Genomic DNA, 19,563 nt, shown 5'->3' on the forward strand with positions numbered 1-19,563 from the left:
GATGAGTCAGAGGAGTGTGGTGATAGTTGCGCTTCTTCCCTGATCTGATTTAAAAGAGCTGGCAGGCCTGGGAACTTCCCCTGGCTTTCTGTCAGCAAAGCGTTTTCTGTGGCCAATCACTGACAAAACCAAGGTGGGTAGCCGCCACTCACCAGCAGGAGGCAGTCTCTGCTCCTAGCACTCAAGGCTAGTGCACACTGAAGAAAGCCCCCAGACAAAGATTTACATTTTTAAACATGTTCTTCCTCAAGGCGACAGGATAACAACTACGCCAAGGCACGATATAATAGCACATAACCTTAGGCCTTCATTGGTATGCAATGTATACTAAATCAAGTTAAAAAAAATTACAATTCCGTTAAGCACAATAAAGGTGGGCACTTTTTTCAGATAACAGGGGGGACTTGAACAGTGCTTCACTCACTTTCTTTCAAACACCACTTGACAAAAAGCAATCTCATGGATTTCTCACTCGTGTTAATATTCAGACAAGTACAGTGCAATAAAGATGAGCTTTCACTCACAGGAGTTAATTACAGTTCTTTGTGAAAATCTAGAGAATTGATTCTCAAGCGTGTTCTTCACATAGTGGTCCTTGCAGACTATGATTTTAGTGCCTCTGTTACTTAGGAAATTTTACAGTGCTAGATGACTACTTTTATCACCCTGGATATTGCTTACCATAATTAATGTAATAATTGTGCAAAACTCTGAAACTGAAACTCAGACAGCATCATCATTTTTCTTTTCCTTCAGAAAGATCATACGAAAAGACAAGGCCCGCAGTTACTTGTGCTCAGCATTTTGAGGCTGCTATCAGAGCGCTCTTACTTCAGTACACAGGACAAACCGACAAGGAACCTTCAAAAGACAACGCTATAAACAATTTATGGTAGAGCCTGAGGTTCAGCAAATTCTGTCAGCCACTGAAGAATTCATTACATTAGGTGAGAGAACTGTTAAGTGTATAAAATTCAAGCCAAGGCCAATACAAAAAAAATCAGGAACTGGGGAAACGTTTCAAGGTTTGTAGATCAGGAGGATAAATCAAATGCTTTTCATAAATGACAGATGCAATTAGTTACTTAAATCATTTTTTATAAAGCAACAAAACAAACTCATCTGCCCTTTAGATTTTTAAAGATGAGGAAACGTATATATACACTTAATCCAATAAGTGATTTGCACTAAAATGTATTGTCTTACAAGTAAATATAGCTCCGAGATTATGAAAGGAGGGCTACAAAACCAAGGCAAGGAACTAGGAAAATAAAAATAAAGCATTAAGTAGAAGAAGTGAACAAATTGCTGATAACTTTTTTAGAAGACAAGAGAGGCAGCAGGTTGTGCAGCCTTGCATGTTTTACTTCCTAAGGACAAACCCACCTCCTTCATGCAGGTGTTGAATGCACCAGAACACGCGCCTCTCCAGCTACAGCGAGGCGCACTGGGGACAAGGCAGGGCGGTCAATACCTGTTTCCAGTATTCGTTTGTGCAGCAGTCCAGAAGGAAGGAAAGCCTCATCTTTGCAGGAGCGGATCTGCGTCCCCACCAAGTCCGAGTTGGTGGCCAGGATGCGGGCGCTCTCCTCATTCAGATTGACCCCGGCCATCGAGGCAACGTCGTTGATGTCGTCGTCATCCCTAGGACAGTGAAGCAGGCAGTGAGTGACCGGTGTGACCAGAGTGACCGGTGACACTGGCACACCACCGCAGCTGTGCAGTCAGGAAGGGCTCACATGAACATTTATTCCACAACAAACCCCAGGAAGGAGATTTTAGCCCATGTCATGCCATGATTAGTCCACTGCCCATTATCATATTAAACAAAAGGTGTTATCTGTATCTGTCACACTACACACAGGGTTCCGAGCACCAATATCCCAGTTTTAAAGCCAATCCAACTTACGGAATTGTATTTTTTATGGTAAGTACTGAATACTTGACATTTAGACTTTTAATTTACATATCAAAAGCCACTTTTTAAAACTCTCTAGGATATTGAAACAATAATTCTTACAACCTTTTAATGAGGCTAAGCAAAATGAGGCACTTCAGAAAACTTTCAGTAAGAGGACACTGTTACTAAATGGAATATATTACATCACAGTGGGATATATCACAGCACCATACCCGTCAACAAACGATCATTTTGCAAAATAACTTATTAGGAGCAACAAGTGTTTCTGTATGTACAATTTGTGGTGAAATCTTAGTTAATTTATTACATGCTTTAAAATCATATGGTCACTCATAAATACACCTGCATGCTCAAAAACGAAATATTTCCAGCTGATAATACCTTTAATTCTAAAAGGCTAAGATGTTTTTTTTTTAAAGTCAATGTACAAAAGGATTTACAATACGAAACACTAAACCGTTCTTGAATTACAGCACATAAGACACGTTTCTCAATTTCTGAGTGTATGCCAGATGTACCTTGTCTGGGAAATTCTATAATAAATTTAAATAAATCCAATATTGACAGTGAAAATTATTTCACACGGCAATATGCCAACATTTGCTAAATGCTCCCGTCTACCTCCCTGTGCTCCCATGTGTGGACACATAATAATCTTCTGTTCTTCCTGCTGATGTTTCTGTGTTACTGTTAAAAACAGTTTTATGGCTATATGAATCTTGACACATCTGCAGGAGGTTGACACAGATAATTAGAATACTTACCCTTAAAATAGAGTTGCAGGATTTTACCATTAAACTTTCAGTAAACTAAGGATAGAAGCCTGAGTCTGAAGCAAAATATTAATTTGCTGAATGGGTACAAAATGTTAGTCAAAATAATAAGGAAACATCCATCCAATTTGTTTTTTTATTTCAAAGGTGCTTTCCTAAGCATGCGAGCTGGTTTTATTTATCCACAGTGGTCTGTTGCCTTGTGTTTCATGTAATAGGAATGTGTAAAAATTAAGTGGAGCCAGTTTTTTCTTAAACGGTGATTAGATAGTGTTTGAACTTCTCTCTCTTACTTAGTAAATGACTTCCTGGAGTGCTGCACTTAAGCTGGTTATATCTCTCCTAATGAAAAATAAACATGTGACATACAGAATTTACTGAGGCTAAAGAACTGGCACATAGGGAACATGTATCAGTGTGGATAACTCCCACAAGGGTGACGAGGCTGCATGATGGGATATGCGGGAGACAATATTTGCAGACTACTCAGGTAGACAACATGAACAATTTTGAAAAGAGGCAGTAAATCTGAAAGAAGCAGGCATCACTGTACCGTTTGCCCCACTTGAGCTTCGGTTTTGAACAGGCACGCATGACTGAAAAATTGTGGACTTCAAGTTGAATTATTCAAGGCTGGTGTGAAGCTTGACAAAAATCAAGCATTGAAATTTAACGTGGTTATGAGTTGTACCGGACTGGTATACCTCTCGTTAAAATTTATTTTCCACATGCAAAAAAAACAAGACTGTTAAGCTGTCTAATTGGTATTTTATGTTAAACTGTTGCAATATTGCTTATTTTTTTTAAAAGAAAACTGTCTATACCTATATGAAAATGAAATGAAATTGACTATTTTTAAACGGGAATTTTGCTGTAGTTTCTAAAAAGAAATATACCCAATGTAAACAAAACATTTGCAAGAGGATGAGTTTGAAATAAGGTTCTTACACAGGTTGGAAAATGTGACCTGCCTTAATCCCACAGACCTTTACATCAAATTAATGTCATATTGCTGCTACACCTCTATTTCAAGCTGTTCCCACAGTCTGCCTGTGATGTGGTATACTGGCACAACACAGCTCCTGTGTTCCACCCCTGAGATGTCAGAGCTCCCGAATACAATACGATTGTCGGCTCAGGTGGATGCTTTGTCAAAGTGCTTTGAGACCTTTGTTAAGACATGAAAATAAAAAAAAACAATAAAAGTAAGCTGCTGTTTTTCTGCCCTACGAACAAGCAGATTACGCCGAAACTCCAAAATTTTGTAGCACCAACAAAAAAAATGCTGACCTGAAATAGAGAAGTCATGCATACTACGCCTTTTGCACAGCGGAGTACATCTTTCAACTGGTAGGGATTCATTCAGTCTCTTTCCCCACAGCGAGCAATTAAGGTCATTTTGCAACTTCCCTTTGTATACTAAGGAACGCAAACCACTGTAGCTGAGGACCTCAATTGCAGTTGCTTTCTTTTGAGTGCTGCCAATTGTGCGTCCAGCGCAAAGCTAAAACACATGTCTACAGAATGGTAAAAAAAACGTTTGGGAGTTGTTAGGGGTACTCAGCATGCAAGATTGTAAATCGATTTTCAAAATTAAAATTAAAAACGGGAAACATGGGGACATCTAGTTTTGGAGTAACAGCGCTGATGAAGATGGGGGCTCAAACATTTCTGGAATCCTAGATCTTGCAATTTACACTGTAGCACAGAGAGAGAGGGTGAAAGGACCAGAGAGTGGGAAACATCTGCTTTGACTTAGACCAATAAATTATGATCCATGGCCACTTGAAGAAAAATTAACCAAACTGTCGCATTTGAAAACTAGAGGAAGCTAGTTGTCTTTTACTATCAATCCTGCTGTTTCCAATCTCAGACTGGGACTTGAACTGGGATTTGAAGCTCTGCATGGTAACAATTGAGTGAGCTTTTCTTCCATCTAAAAAAGTCTACCTTTTCATCTTTAGGTCAGTCATTACCCATTCTCTATAAGGAAAGTGCAAGACAAAATATCAATCAAACTCTACTGGTGTTTTCTTTGTTGGGGTGATAGCAGACAGCTGTACGGCATCAAGGAGTTTCCCAATACACATCTAGTGCTTCTTTTGCTTTTTAGTAGCAAAAAAAATAACATTCAATAATCTGAATTGAAACAAATACTAATTTTACACTTCCATTGGCTCTTCCACATATGCACATGTACAACCACTAATTTCTGGACAAAAATTTAACATACAACGCAAAAAATAATAAGAGGAATCTAATTACCATGCACTGCATACACACAACACAGTGCTGGAACGAGAGAGGGAAAAAATAATCAAATAAAACACAGAAGAACAAAAAAGTAATAACAATATCATCAGTATTTAAAAGAAGGGGAATGTTCTGCTTTAGCAGCTAGTTTGCCTCCCAGCTACTAACACATTCTGCACACATGCTGGGAATGTTCGGGAAAACTAGTCAGCATTCACAGGATTAATACAGGTTTCCTCCTCAGTGCCTCCAGGCACAACACTGAGACATTTATTTGTCCTCAGGAGAGGTTAGGGGTTGAAACGCGAAGATGGAAACTGCAGTCTTTGTTCAGGCACACAGAACGTAACTTCACTGCCACGACGAGGAATAAAGCTATTTAAACACTCACGGATTAATACATGGAAACAACTCTACCCACCACCACCACCTACCCACTTTCCCGAACAGACAATTTATATTTAAAAGCACACATCAGCTAATGTAGTCCTGTTTGCCACAGCAACAATAGAAAAAAAATGTCTGCCTGTAAAGGAAAACTGACAAACAGCCTTGACAGCTTAATTACCAAAGTCAGTAAAGATTTATTGATTTATCAATCAGTGCCTCGAGCAGTTACGTTGCCCCCGGGGGAGAGCGAACCATTATGATGAACTCGGTGTGCAGCCTGCGTGACCCCACTGCCTCATCAGGCTCCCGGCCGAGGCAGCACGCGCGGCGACTGCGGCGTTTCCACTGACTCTCTCGGCAGGTCCCTGGCGCTGACCTACTGCCCACTGACCAGCAGACCTCGAATATAAAAGGTCTCGGACCATTCTGCGCTTTGAGATTTAAAACACGCGTAAAGAAAATTCTAGGTTAATTAATGGAGGCAAGACCTCCGAGTTATTCGGTGGATCAGATTTAGCCCTGTATTTCCTCAGAAATTCTTTATTTCTTTGGTCTCTGCCTCCCACCCACAATCCCGCTTGCAAACTGCACACGCTGTCTGTTTTAAAGCACATGTGCCAAAGTCATGACTCATGAGTATCTAGGAAAGGCCTGCTGCACACAGATGGAGAGACGAGAAGGCAGGAGGAGTTCTGAACAGACCCCAAGTGGTCACACAGTAAAGGCCGAGGAAATATTATTTGAGATTTATAGGGAAATGGCTTGATTTGCTTAACAAAACTCCTCAGAAGAACTTCATTCAGAAATCAGATGTCAGTCATTCACTCCTTTCTTTCACTTTAAGTATTGAACATCACACATCCCTAGTTAAGGAAATGCCATTCATTTATTTTAACAGTTCCTCGTCAACTGCAAACACTAATTTTCCATTATGCATTCTTTAATTTTTTAGTTTCAATTGAAACATTTATTATTTAATAGTGGGATTATGAATTAGATTGCATTAAGATGCCAGTTTTGACTCCATCATGCATTGAAAGATGCACTAAAGGAGCACTGACCTTTGGAAATGCTGAGATTAAATAATTAAGAAGCCACAGTTATTCTACTTTGTAGGGCTTGAATAGGGCTTTGTAGGGCTTTGAAGGATGGTAGAACAAGGTAATCACTAAAACAAAGCTTCAAGGAATTCAAATGAGTAAAGTTACTTTCCTTAACATTACATCATGAAGCACCGAGTATCTCAGGACATGAACTAAACTTTTCATAGCAGTTGACAGTCTGTCATGACACAGGAGTATGCCTAAACCTAAGATGCATGGAAGCAATCTGTGTGGAGGGAGCACATTTCCAAGCACTCCAGAAACTTACAGCAGCAACAAGTGACTGGTATTTCAGTCACTGCTAGCAAGGGGGAATCAGACACATGCAACATGGACTCCAATCAGCCAGGAGTCGTGAATACTGTACGTTTACAGATCTGTTCACAAATCAATTGCTGACTACCATTTTTATCTCCATCCCTGCAAAGGGACATGTGGTGGGCCAGGCAATACAGTACATCCCCTATGAGCTCAAAGACTGGGCAGCAGTGTGGAGCAGTAGTTAGGCTTCTGGACTGGTAACTAGAAGTTTGTGGTTTTGAATCCCAGATGAGAAACTGCTGTTGTACCCCTTGAGCAGGGTACTTCACCTGAAGTATTCCAGTAAAATTCCCAGGTGTTTAAATGAATAAATATGTCACATTTGATAAAATTCCAATTTACAGGAACTGCACAAAACTGATTTTGGTAGAAGTTTTCCGTTAGCAAAAGGAGAGACTATTCACAGGGGACTGTTCTGAGAGAGCACTGTATCCCAGAATCCACTGACCTGTCTGATGGGAGAATCCCACAATAACTTAACTGCTTCCCTGAGAATTAAATCAGTGACGAGCTTCACTCAGGCTAAGTGCAGTTTTTGGTGAGGAAGTAGTCAGGAGCACTTTCACTTGTGTCTTTGTAGACAGATGTCCTCTGTATCATTACACATCCTTGGTCTTTGAGTGTGTTCACCATTTACATCCAATTAAAAATAATATATACTGTATATGAACTTAATGGTGGCCCATGCATTTTTTGAAGAGCACATGTTAATTAATGTGTCTGTTTTACTCTAGGTTTTGGCTAAGAACATTCTTTACAGTAACTGTGAGGAGAAGAGTCTTTTGTTGGTATTTCTTTATGAAGAAAGAAAAACACGGCTTCGTTATTTTATATTGAAAATAAAAAAAAACATTACTTGCTGCATTTTCAGCACATGTTTAAAACAGCACTTGATTTTTCCAGCTTGACAATACGGCAAGAACAACTGTAAATCGTTATAAAAAAAGATTTACATGTGTGCTTCCAGCAGCCCACACCTCATTGCTCTGAGCATGGCCCTGCTGTTATCCTGGTGGAATGCTGCCCTCTTGTGTTTTATTACGGCATTAATATTCCAGCTCCCTTTGTGCTTTCCCCTTGACTCTAAAGAAACGCAGTTTTGTACCTGAAAGAACCGCCTCCAGGGTCATTCAGCTTGTTTTTCTGATTTGCAGAGACCTGAACAGCAAAGCCCCCGGGACCTTTGCTTGCTTGTATTGTTGGTGCCTTCCCTACTGTGCCTGAAAAAACACAAGCAATATTATCATGAGCTGTCCAACAGAATTTCCATCAAACGGTTTCCTGTCTCAGGAATACCTTTAACCATTCTTGTTAACACTGGGGAAAAGAAAAATAAAAGCTGTGGAATGGTTCTCTCCAGGTCCGTATATAAAGCGCAACTTGCTGTCAATATCACTGTGCTTCAATGACTTTTCTAGCATTCTAAACCGTGTCCTACTGCTTGAAGATGCTTTTCCGTAAAGGCACAAAGACAGCCGGAGTGAATTTAAACTTGATTTTAACAGGCATGTTCCTAGCCAAAAGGCACAAAAGTATTTTTAGAACTTTCCCGCGTTCCAATTTAAGGACATAAAACAACCTACAGATCTCCCACTGCAAGTCATTTTAAAGTAGAAGCAGAAAGAATTTGTGCACACCTCCAAGCACACATACCTTCAGTACTCCTACAACATATACCACACTGTTCAGAAGGCAGTGCCAGTTATGTACATTGCTTGGACCCAGGAGATCGTATGTTGCAGTTTAAATAAAATATAAAAAACGAGTATAAGGTGTTTAAAATTGAAGAAAACATTTATTTGGGGAGCCACGTGTCAGTATAATGTAAAAAGGATATCTAATTTCCACAACAACGAACGGCAGATTTGCCATATTTCCCTTTCGAAGTGGCAACTGAAGAGGCAGCTGCTGTGAAAGTCTACCTTGTGGTCGGACAGTCTGCGTGATCACCATGGGCATTCGAACTTGACTGGACTGGACACCGGGAGCGCGCTTGATAGCCTAGTAAAAACAAGATGAGAGGTGAAGATGACTGTTATTTGTTTTAGTTTTCTGGTCATATACACACTGTAACCCAGATTTCTTACACTTTAGCAAACTGTCACCTGGTTATGCCAACTTCAATATACGTGAAGATGCTATCAATTTGTTACGGTTTCACGATATTGTGTAGAAACTCAAGGCAGCAAGCTTCCTTCGCAAACATAAAATATGGAATATTTCAGTTTATCCTATTTGTTAATTTTTTTTTAATTACAAAGCTGGAAACGACACATCTAGGCCAAAGTGCCATTATTGTTTGGAGAAAAAATCCCAATACAAAGCAACACAGTATCATGAGATGCTTAATTAGCCATAGTAGTCAGAGGGCAGACGGGTAAATTCCTCCTCAGAAGAAGGAAGCAGACTGTTAAACACAGGACACTGTGTTCCACTAGGTAGTGGAAATGGAGACAGTGGATGTTCACATATAAAAGGGAGCAAAATGAAAGAGAAAAAAAGACATGAACTGGGGGAGGGGTTGAATGTAGGCTAATAAAAACATTTCTTTCCATAGATATGGCCACTGGAAAGTCCTGAGGCAAAGCCATCCATTCTTACCAGTTTGCTTTTCAGCGCATATTTTTCAACCTTGTTTTCCCTTTCCCTGCCACACGGTATATTACTGTTCAAGGCCTGAAAATGATGAAAACTATTTTCCCAAGAACTACTGCGGGGCCATTAGACTAAGCTTTACATTCGGCAGGTTCACCAACAATAGAACACTTCTGTTGGGATGAGTTCAGCGTACGAGAAAAAAAAATACACTTAACCATAGCTATAACTCATAATTCAGCTAAGTCCCTAAAACAATTTATAGAGGAGGTACCACATCAAGCTTTTTATTTGCTTTGCAAAAAATGCTTTAAAACAGAAATTGCGCTTTAATATCCTACCATTATGTGCAACTTATTTCTTCCTCTGAAGAAATGTGCCTAAAGACCTGAATTGTGGAGAAGTGTTTTTCCTAAGGAGTCCACTCAATAACAAAAGCAAAATGTCTTAAAGAAGTCTTCATTGACGCCCCATTTCGGTCTCTTCACTCATCAACCAAAACATGAAAATGCTGTCATGATGGCAAACCCAGGTCATCACTCTGGATTCAGGCTGCCTGGTCTACTAACAAAAAGCTACGTGCAGACAGCGTTAAAGCTTCAGGAAGCATAAAAGCCAACTAGATGGTGCCTGTAGCTTCCTAGTGAATTTGGTATAGTATCACAAGCCCAGTCCTTTCAACTAGGAGAGCACTAGTTCACTTTGTTGTAAGACGACGTCTGTGTGACCCCAAGGTTCAAATCAAAAGCAAAGAAGAAGGAACCAGTATCCAAGAACCTGATTGTCACCTGCCTCTTTCATTTCTAATTCCTGCACAGTGCATTCCAGCACCTACGGTTTTGAACCCGACTTGACTTAAAAGAGATAAATCCTTCCCCTCGCCTTGTTTTCCTATGTGAAATCGCAGCTTTTTGGCTAAGTTGGGATTGCTACGCAACTTATTTGATATCCAGTAAACAAACTTTAAGACCCGGCTGCTTCACAACTGTGTATGTACCAGGTGGGAAGTGTGGGCTGTCCCTGGTGCATGAGGCAGTATGCTGGGCACCGTGTTGCCAACGCTGTTGGGGTGCCGCACTCGGACCGTGGGCCCGGCGACGATGGTGGGCACGGTGCCAGCGGCAGCCTGGGGCGTCCCTGGAGCCGGCTTCACCTGCTGCAGGGGCTGCTGGGTTTGCATCAGGGACTGCTGGCTGTTCAGCAACGACTGCCTCAGGGCAGGCAGACTTTTCTGTTTACAACGAGAATAACAAAGTCGAAATTACACTTAAGCCAACATTTACAGAACGCATTAAGCATTTAAACATTCAGAATCTTCCATTCCAGTGTAGTTCTCCAAAGCCCCATTTCAATAAGCTGATTCTGAAACTTAAAACACCAACACTTGCAATTTCAGGACCACCTATTTTTTTTAGAATTCATAACTTATAAAGCGGTCGTAAATAAATAAGCAAAAATTTCACAGTTAAAGTACACAGCATATGTTTGATTTTAAAGCACTACAGAAGTTTTAAAACATAAACACAGCATTTATATAAAGGTAACATTTGTATACAACAAAGTATCTGGTGTTCAATTAGGTTTAGATAAGGAAATTATAACAGATAAAATATATAATTTAATAGCTAGACAAAATAAGTGATTTAATTTAACAGAGTAGCAATGCTGACCTGACATTTACACAAAGTATAGGCTATATTACCACAAAGTTTTTAATCACTGGGAGTGGTTACATTACACTGGATGCTATAAAGCACACCCAAACATGTCTACTCCCTTTTAAAAGACGGGAGCATCTTGTTATCACTGATGTTCACAGAGGAAACAGAGAACCAGTCCTGGCTGCTGGCCTCCTGTAATATGTATTCAAAATCTGAATGCTCAGACTGAAAACTTCTAAGGGTGAAGCAAGTTACAATAAACTCTAAAGTGAAAAAAATGAAATGTATATTAATATGAGTTCTCAAACCCTTGACCTACAGCGGCAAATCTTTTTGGCAAGTCTCTACTAACTTTGTACGCTGCCTTGATGCAGTTCTGCCTATCTCTAGCAGATTTGCTAAAGCTATCTCACTTGTTTCTTGGGGATCACTTGTGGACAGCAGTCTTTTTACAGATTCTCAGCAAAATTCAAGTCAGTGACTGAGCCACTCAGGGATATTCACTTTCTTAAGAGACTACTCTGTAGCTTGGGCCTTGTACTGCTGAAAGGTGATTTTTTGTTCCAGTTTTAGGTCTGAAAGATTTTCCTCTAAAATGTATCTCATCTATGTTCCCAGCAGTCTTAACATGCTTCCCCAGCATCACGCAAGCATAACAAGCATAACGCTGCCACCATGGTGCTTTTCCTTAGGGGGCGTGATGACTGTGGGACGCGGTACGTTGGGCTTGCATCAGGCATAACGCTTTGCATTTAGATAAAAGATTTGTCACCTGAACACAAAACCTTTTGCCCCATATTTGCGGGAGCACTTAGGGGCTTGGTTGTGACCCCCCAAGCTGGACTGGAGATGTTTGTTCTTCCTTTCCGTACAAGACCCCTTGGTGTAGTGACCAGGGCATTGCAGACCCTGTGGAACTCTTTCGAAGTGGCTGCTGGCCTCCCAGTGGCACTCATAACCAGCCTCCTCCTTGCCCAGCTGCGAGGAACACTGGGATCTAGGTAGTGTCTGGGTGTCTTCCGACTCTTAATGATCAATTTCACTGAGCTCAGAGAGATGTTAAGGCTCATTAAAATATTCTTCCACTCGTCCCCCGACTTGTTCCTTTATTGAGCTTTATCTCCAAGATGTTCTGAAATGGCGTTGGGTGGTTGAATCCTTGCTTGAAATTCACTACCAGACTGGGGGACCTTACAGAGATAGGTGTTTTTATTCTGAAATCATGGAAACCATACTGAGAAACATTATTCAAGCAATTCTGTGGCTTGGTAATGTAACTTTGTGCACCTTAGTTTGAGTATGCCACAGCAAAGGGTCTGTATACCTATGCAATCATGAGCTTTCTATTTTCCTTTCATATTATTAATATTTACTTTTTTTGTTTTTGTGTGCAATAGGCTGTGTAGATAGATAAGACTTTAATGATCCCGAAGGGAAATTGAGGTGTTAATAAATATTGATTGCTTCTTAAAAGTATAATGACTGCTGTTGCTTTAAAGCGACAAAATCTGAAAACTGTGCAAGGGTCTGAATACTTGTACACAGTAGCAACCGAACAAGCAAAGGCCATTTACCTTTAATATATCTCGTCATTCAATAATTTGGCTTGGAAACGTAAAGACAAACATACCTTTAGAAACGGAACAAGGTAGGGCTGTGGAGATGATTTTAACTCGGACTGCAGACGGTTTGTGAATTCCTCGGGTTCAATCTTTGCGTCCTGTTATAAACGAAAAGGCATGACTACTAAAAAATGACAGCAATACTCACAATGGGGAAGAACAGCTGGAAATAATCCAAGCTGACTGTCCACCTCCTAACCTCCGTTATATTTTGCAAATCATACGCACCTATTAGAAACAATTACTATTATTTTATTTTTACTGCCTTTACACAAAGATAAAAAATATTTTAGATGATAAAGTTATTTTTGTCTGTGTATAAAGGCCATAGAACAAAGTTTAGAATATACAGGGAAACAAGTGTGTCATTGGGAGATAAAACAGATTTGGCACAGACTAACAAGTAAAGACTACAATTTAATAACACAAAGATAAGGTTAATGTGATGCCGACAAGTGTTTTGACATCCTTCTCTTCAGCAAGGTTTTTAAAGTTTCTTGTGGTGTTCCACAAATGACATGGTTGTCTGTTTGAAGTTAAGCATGATACTACAGAACTGGCTGTTCTTGTCCACATGTGATACTATCTATGATGAAATTCCCCCCTCTCTCTCTAAAATTGTTTTCTAATCTGAGGGGATGGGCGGGAACACACTGGATCAATCTGATAAAGAACTCCAGACTTCCGAAGTGTTTCGTATTGAAGTACAAAGTGAACTGAGGTATAAAATTTCCAGTTCTTGAACTGGAGTTTACAAAACCTACAGTTAGTCATCATTGAACTATGAATCCCAAAAACCTAATATTACAGCAGTAAAAACATGTCTAATTTCAGATCAATATGCAAAATATATTTCACAAACAAATGTACTGCCAATTACATTAACAAGTCACCAAGACTACTTGTCTTATAAGAGTGCATCTCCTTACTAAGGACGGATTTGCATTTGGATTAATAAAAGCAAATGTTTTAGTTTCAGTTTAAGAAAGCGTGTAGTTTGGCGCCATCTACAGATACATATTATTCATTACCACACAGAAAAAACAGGAAGCTCCAGATTCTCAACCACATCGATTACAAGCAATATGCCTTTACCATGATGTGTTGTAGTAACATTTTTAATAATTAATATGGGATTGTTTAACTGCTAATGCACAATATAGACTTTAGCGAGAGCTGAAGATTCATCACTCTAATTGTTTAAAAAAAATTGAATATATACCAATTTCTAAATCTGGAATTTCTGAGCATAAACTAGACCTTCTGGTGTTGAAAGGAATACCCACAAGGAGCTCTGCACCCACCGTATCTCCTATGGTCCTGTGCTTTGTCCACAATATCACAATTCAGTATCAGAATAATTCAGCAATAGCAGATTCATATCAGTAACACATGCTTGGTGTGAGTATCAAAGATTGAACTCGACACAAAGAATTCACAGAAGAAATACAAATACGAGGTTCCGTTAAAATCCAGCATATTAAACTCTGGAAAGTCAAAGCTCCATTTTGGACACAGCATAAAGTTGACACTTCGTTAAGCTACATTTGTTTTCAGTTTTGGTCATATTTAAACTCATTTTTAATTCAATTTAATTTCAGGATTTGTTCCATTTGAACGTGCAAAGGCAAGCGATTTCTTCGGCTCGTCTCCCCATTGAGGGACATCAGCAGGAGCTCTTGGCTTTACAGCTGGAGTGGCTCCCAGTGCAGACCAAGCCAGAACGACATTAAGAGCATCCCGACACGGCTCACACAGCTGTGGTATTACCTACCAGGGACGCTGGTCAGCCGGATGGGTCATGCTACTCTGACCATCACCTTAGAAGGTGATTTTTCTTTTCCAAACTTTATAAAAGAAGCAACAAAGCAAACAGACCCTTTCAAGAATTCAGTCACCTTTGCATTCCCTGCCTCTGCCAAATAAGCCAATTAAAAAAAACAAAGACACTTGCCAGCAAATCCTGCACAAGGGCTTTCACGTTCCGGGAGGTTTCTGGAGACGGTGAGTTATGAGATGCGAGCTTGATTAATGTGGCTAGGAAGTTTTTGCATTTCTTCACATTTTCTTGCATTTCCTAGAGAAGGACAAAGACAGAATTCAGTTTAACACAGCCCTGTGATGCTTCCTAGCTGTCTCTGGGTCCTGCTAGGAAAAAGAACATTTGAGTGTCCACTGTGCAGGAATCTAAAAAAAAAGAACGCGCAACAGGAGAGTCATGAACGTTGCCCTCACCCAAACCCAAACGGATCAGGTGCATGAGGCAGGATTAACACTGAATTAGGACTGTTTGACAGCTCTTCAGCAGTTTGTGCTGTTGTTATGGTGGATACAAGTCAAGGCTGTTAGCGGGAGCAGCGCGGCTCTGGGGTCCTAGGGCAGGAGGGCGACGGGATCACAGACCTGCGAGACGACGGAGGCTCCGGGCGCGGGGGGGGCGCTGGCGAGGGCGGTCGGGGCCGCGCCTTGCTGGGCCAGGGCGGGCTGGGGCGCAGGCTGGGGCTGAGCCTGGGGGGGGTTCTGGCCCCCCGCGATCACTGTGAGGGGCTGCTGTGCAGCCGTCGTGGCTACTGCCGCCGTGACTACTGCCGCCTTCTGGAAAACAAGACGAGGCGCAGAGACAGACAGGACCAGCGAGGGCGTGAGAGGACAGCTGCTTCAGAACAAAGAAACTCCTCAAGTCCCCCAGATCTCAATGTGATCAAACCCACCCCATGACAGGGAAACTGGGAGGCTGTGTGGTCCAATCCAAGCTGGGCAACTGCTGTTTGTACCATTAATACTCAAAATACACAGATAAACTTCCCCGGAACATAAAAGGTTACAAAAGCAATGCACGTTGCTTTGGATTAAGGAGTCCACCAAAATATCAACCTAAGACTAAATCAGACATTAATTCAATATTAATTTAAAAAGTACTTGAATTTACACTTAACACCTAATTCCCCTCAAAGGTTAACAAGTCTCCTCATTTAACAGCGTTGTAACAGACAAAAACTGAAACACATTTTATATCTCATAATTGGGCCTAAACGTAAAAATATTCACCAGACATAAAAGCTGTTCTGAGCTGAAAACAAATGACATATTGTAACACTGATTACTAAATGTATTAATTGCAATTACCAAACATATAGAAACAGTTGCACTTTTCATACAGTGTATATACTAAGCATCAAAGAAACTAACCAGTATGTGTATGCTTGTATGTGTTTAGAAGAATAATGTATCCAGATTCACGATACTGATTAAAAGACCTGGCATCAATTTTGCAGAACTGACCATTCATGACTGATCGCAATGCACTTCAGTGGCTTTGACTGTTACATAAGCACAAAATCACCTCATTTGTAAGAACACTGAATGAGCAGGTGATTTAACCTGCTGAAGGTCAAGTCTAGTGAAAATCAAGAGAGAAACACACTGAAAGGAAGGTTTGCCCTGCTTATCGAGAGAACAATGCCTCCATGCTATTCATATACTGCAGGCTAGACTTAGTCACCCTGATGGTGAACGCCGTCTGGGGCATTTATAGCCAAACACTGCCTGTCAACACCAGGCCACCAGGGAGATCAAGAGTCACCTTGATGAGATCGCTCAGGAGGCCCACACGTGATGGTCTGGGCTGGGGCGCTTACTACAGACCCAAACTTACAGTAATTAACAGTAGACTGCACAGCACTAGAATGATCAAGCCAGGGACCTCACTAGCTGTCCTGCCCTCCTTGTGAGCCCATCCAGACAACATGTCAGCAGGACTACACACATCACTACGCTGCACACTCAACAACGGCCTTCCTGGAAGAGGAGAATCGGACCGGTACTCTTTGGAAGCCGCACTCGCCACTGGTCCACCTCTGTGGAATGACCTGTGATGATGCGTGGCACCAGGGCCCAGTGACCGGTCAACAGTCACATGCCTGTCCACGTTCCATGAGAGTAACGGGACAGACGCTCACAAGACAGCATTTGCTACCTGTGTAGCAGACATGGAGCTCTTATTGTTTCCAGCATTACTCGCCTGTGACTTTCACAGTACACCCCTTGTTGACCACTCCTGCAGGTGACAAATGTTAATCAGCATAATGCATTTACCTATGTTGTGTCTGTTCAATATAATGTCAGCAAACCTGCTGCAAAAAATAAAATAACAACTCAGAATGTGTTGCAGTTTCTTTTGATGCTCAGTATAGCTTCAAATAAGATAGCATGTCTTTGAGGCAAATTATTTTAACTCAATGTGCGACAAATTCAATCAAATTAGCGACAGAACCTTCACAGTACTAACACAACCGAGAAGCACACCTTTGAAGATGCCAAACCTGCAAACCAAAAAGATATTTTAAGTGCACATGCACTAAGAAACAGGGTGCTTTTGCTAACCACTTCCAAAAAATAATGAAATTTCTTGTAATTACAAAAGTATTGCAACGCCCGTCTACAGGTCTTTCTAGGACCAAGTCAATTAATCATGAAAGGTACGAGGCCCCCCGATATAGGACAGATTATGTGCCCTGTGCCCTGTGCTTACAGTTGGGGCTACAGAAGAAGAAACCTGCAGAGCAGGGCTGGCAGACGGTGTGGGGGGCTGCACAATCTTGGCCTGGACTGGAGGACATGGTCGGATTGCTGGCGAAGAAACAGGAGACTGCAAAAATAAAAAGGACAACAAGGTTCCAGTAGATCCACATAAGCAAGAATTTTATGGTGCAGCAACAAAGCTGCAATAACATATCCATGGCACGTGATGCAGTCATCTGTTAACAGAGCCTGGCATAGTGGTGCAGTCCTGTCTGTGTGTCAGATACAGTATGTCACGGGTAGGATGCTGTTCCAGCCCACATGAGATGGCTTTCAGACAGACACCGAAGTTGTCATTGCATCTGTCACCCCAACACTCTCTGATACTGTATGTGCTTGTTACCCCTTCCAATTTGGGTGCCAGAATTCGCAGCATAACATGGGCATCCTGCATTGAATTCTTGGCTTACTGCACTTTTTATCACAAGATGCTGTTTTAACAGTGTTGGATCACAATAGTGTTTCAATTACAGCTAATAAAATAAACTTTCAGTTTCAGTTTGTCTTATTTTATTTCTATCAAATGAACAGAGACATTTCAGGTGTAACAGGTATATTGCGCAGATTTAATATATATTTTAAGCTTGTTAGAAATGCTCGTCATTAACCCGGTAACAAAATTGCTTTGCAACAGGTTTCAGAAAATAAAGCCAAACGCAATTTGGTAAAAATATCTTGTTAATTACATTCCATTTACAGTTTGTGAACAGTATCCTCACAATCCTCATGCAATTTCTGATGTGTTTTAGGACTCTCATAGGGCACTCCAAATATGGATCCCATCCTTATGATGAGACATAGCAGAAAAGTTTTTAACCTCAGAGTAAGATAATGCAGCAGGACTCACAATTTTAGCGAAAATGAATAATACAGAAGACTTTACTGCAAGTACTATAGTAGAGTCAGCGGTTATACTGATATTTTAAAAGCACTATAGCTAAAAATGGTGTTTTGGGCAAAACTATGGCAGAAAAAAATTGCAACTGAAACTTAACATGCAAAAAGGACAGACCCATAACTACATTCATAGCATAGCTATTTAATTAATTAAAAACTGTCAGAAGTCAATTTCAATTAACATTCCTTCATTATTCTCCTCAAATGATTTCAGTTTAAACAGCCAGATTGTTACATACCTCACCTAAACTAACAAATTCACATCCCTTTAACACACACAAGGCACTTTGCTAAAATCTGATTCACTGATCAGCTAATACTGAAGAACTCCCTGGATGAACACTCACCTTTTTCAGTTTTAGTTACCTTTTGAGCTTATTGTTTGTACCCTTCAACACTACCCTATCACGAACATCTACAAGCTACAATTCTGCTGCTGCACAAAAAAATTCCCCACTATGCATCTCTTACAAATGCTTTGCTTGACTTGGCTTGGCTTCGCTCTGCCTGGGATAAGCAGCTCAAACCCAGACCTGAGAAGAAATTCTCAAGTTGACTTCTGCCAATTATTCTCCAGGTGGCAATTTGCGGAGGAGTGCTCGACTGTTGAAGCCATCATGATGTGCACAGCAATATGCCGCAGAACACATAACTCCAGCACTGCAAGAAAGCCCTTATAAAATGCTTATTGTTCAAAACCTGTATGCCATTTAAACAGGGGAGCCAATTCCTTTAAACCATGCAATACAGATCACAGTATGCTCATCTGTACCTGTACAAATGTACCTCACAAACTGAACAATTACTGCTATACCTCCGGGTAGTGTGATAATCTCCAACATAATTGATCAGAAACGCCAATGCAAGAAAGGGGATCTAGGGGTCATACATTGCCTGGTGAAGACTGGATGATAAAGGTACCCACTCAGTGCAAAAGCTGGATCCTATACATCAGAATCCCACTCTTTAAAATCTGGGCTAAAACCACGATCACCAAGCTGAAAGATCAGAGTTTGGGTATGCTATCCTCAAGCTGACACGTTAACACAACTCCCTGCGACTTCCCAGGTAAACATCAAATTTCAGTGTGAAAACCTCTGGTCCCCTTTACCGGCGTCACACCTACAAAAATAATAACAATTCCACGTTGGGGGGCATTAAAGAAGGATTTGTTGGTCCCGTATCGTGGTTATGAGCATTATCCTTGTGTAGCAAAGCAGCAAGAGCAGCGCAACGAGAAGCTGTCGTCACCAACGGCAGAGCTCTCTCAAGGCAGCAGTGACGCCCTGCAGTGCAGCAGGCACACTGCCCACACAGTCAACTGGGCTGCTTGACATGGACATGCCCTGGCGCCCACTCCCAGGCCTTGCTCGCAGCTCCTCATTGATGGCTGCCTCCGCGCACTGCAGCACCTGGAGCTGCTCTTCCGAGGAGGCAAAGGCAGGG

At 41.1% G+C, this 19,563-nt stretch overlaps 1 protein-coding gene across 2 annotated transcripts in view; it reads right to left on the bottom strand.

Moving 5' to 3' along the window:
- Window positions 1–19,563, bottom strand: part of LOC148816997 (transcription initiation factor TFIID subunit 4) — an 88,793-nt gene that overhangs the window by 53,935 nt on the left and 15,295 nt on the right. For both annotated transcript variants that reach the window (XM_088939221.1, XM_088939222.1), the window contains exons 3-10: window positions 17,171–17,287; window positions 15,043–15,234; window positions 14,594–14,716; window positions 12,648–12,737; window positions 10,354–10,587; window positions 8,684–8,762; window positions 7,867–7,981; window positions 1,475–1,644 (exon numbers count right to left, since the gene is read on the bottom strand). In XM_088939221.1, coding sequence (XP_088795347.1) covers window positions 1,475–1,644; window positions 7,867–7,981; window positions 8,684–8,762; window positions 10,354–10,587; window positions 12,648–12,737; window positions 14,594–14,716; window positions 15,043–15,234; window positions 17,171–17,287 — 1,120 coding nt within the window. The remainder of the gene's footprint in view (window positions 1–1,474; window positions 1,645–7,866; window positions 7,982–8,683; window positions 8,763–10,353; window positions 10,588–12,647; window positions 12,738–14,593; window positions 14,717–15,042; window positions 15,235–17,170; window positions 17,288–19,563) is intronic.

This window comes from Atractosteus spatula, chromosome 21, assembly GCF_055471065.1.
Source record: "Atractosteus spatula isolate fAtrSpa1 chromosome 21, fAtrSpa1.hap1, whole genome shotgun sequence".
In the NCBI taxonomy this organism is placed as follows: domain Eukaryota; kingdom Metazoa; phylum Chordata; class Actinopteri; order Semionotiformes; family Lepisosteidae; genus Atractosteus; species Atractosteus spatula.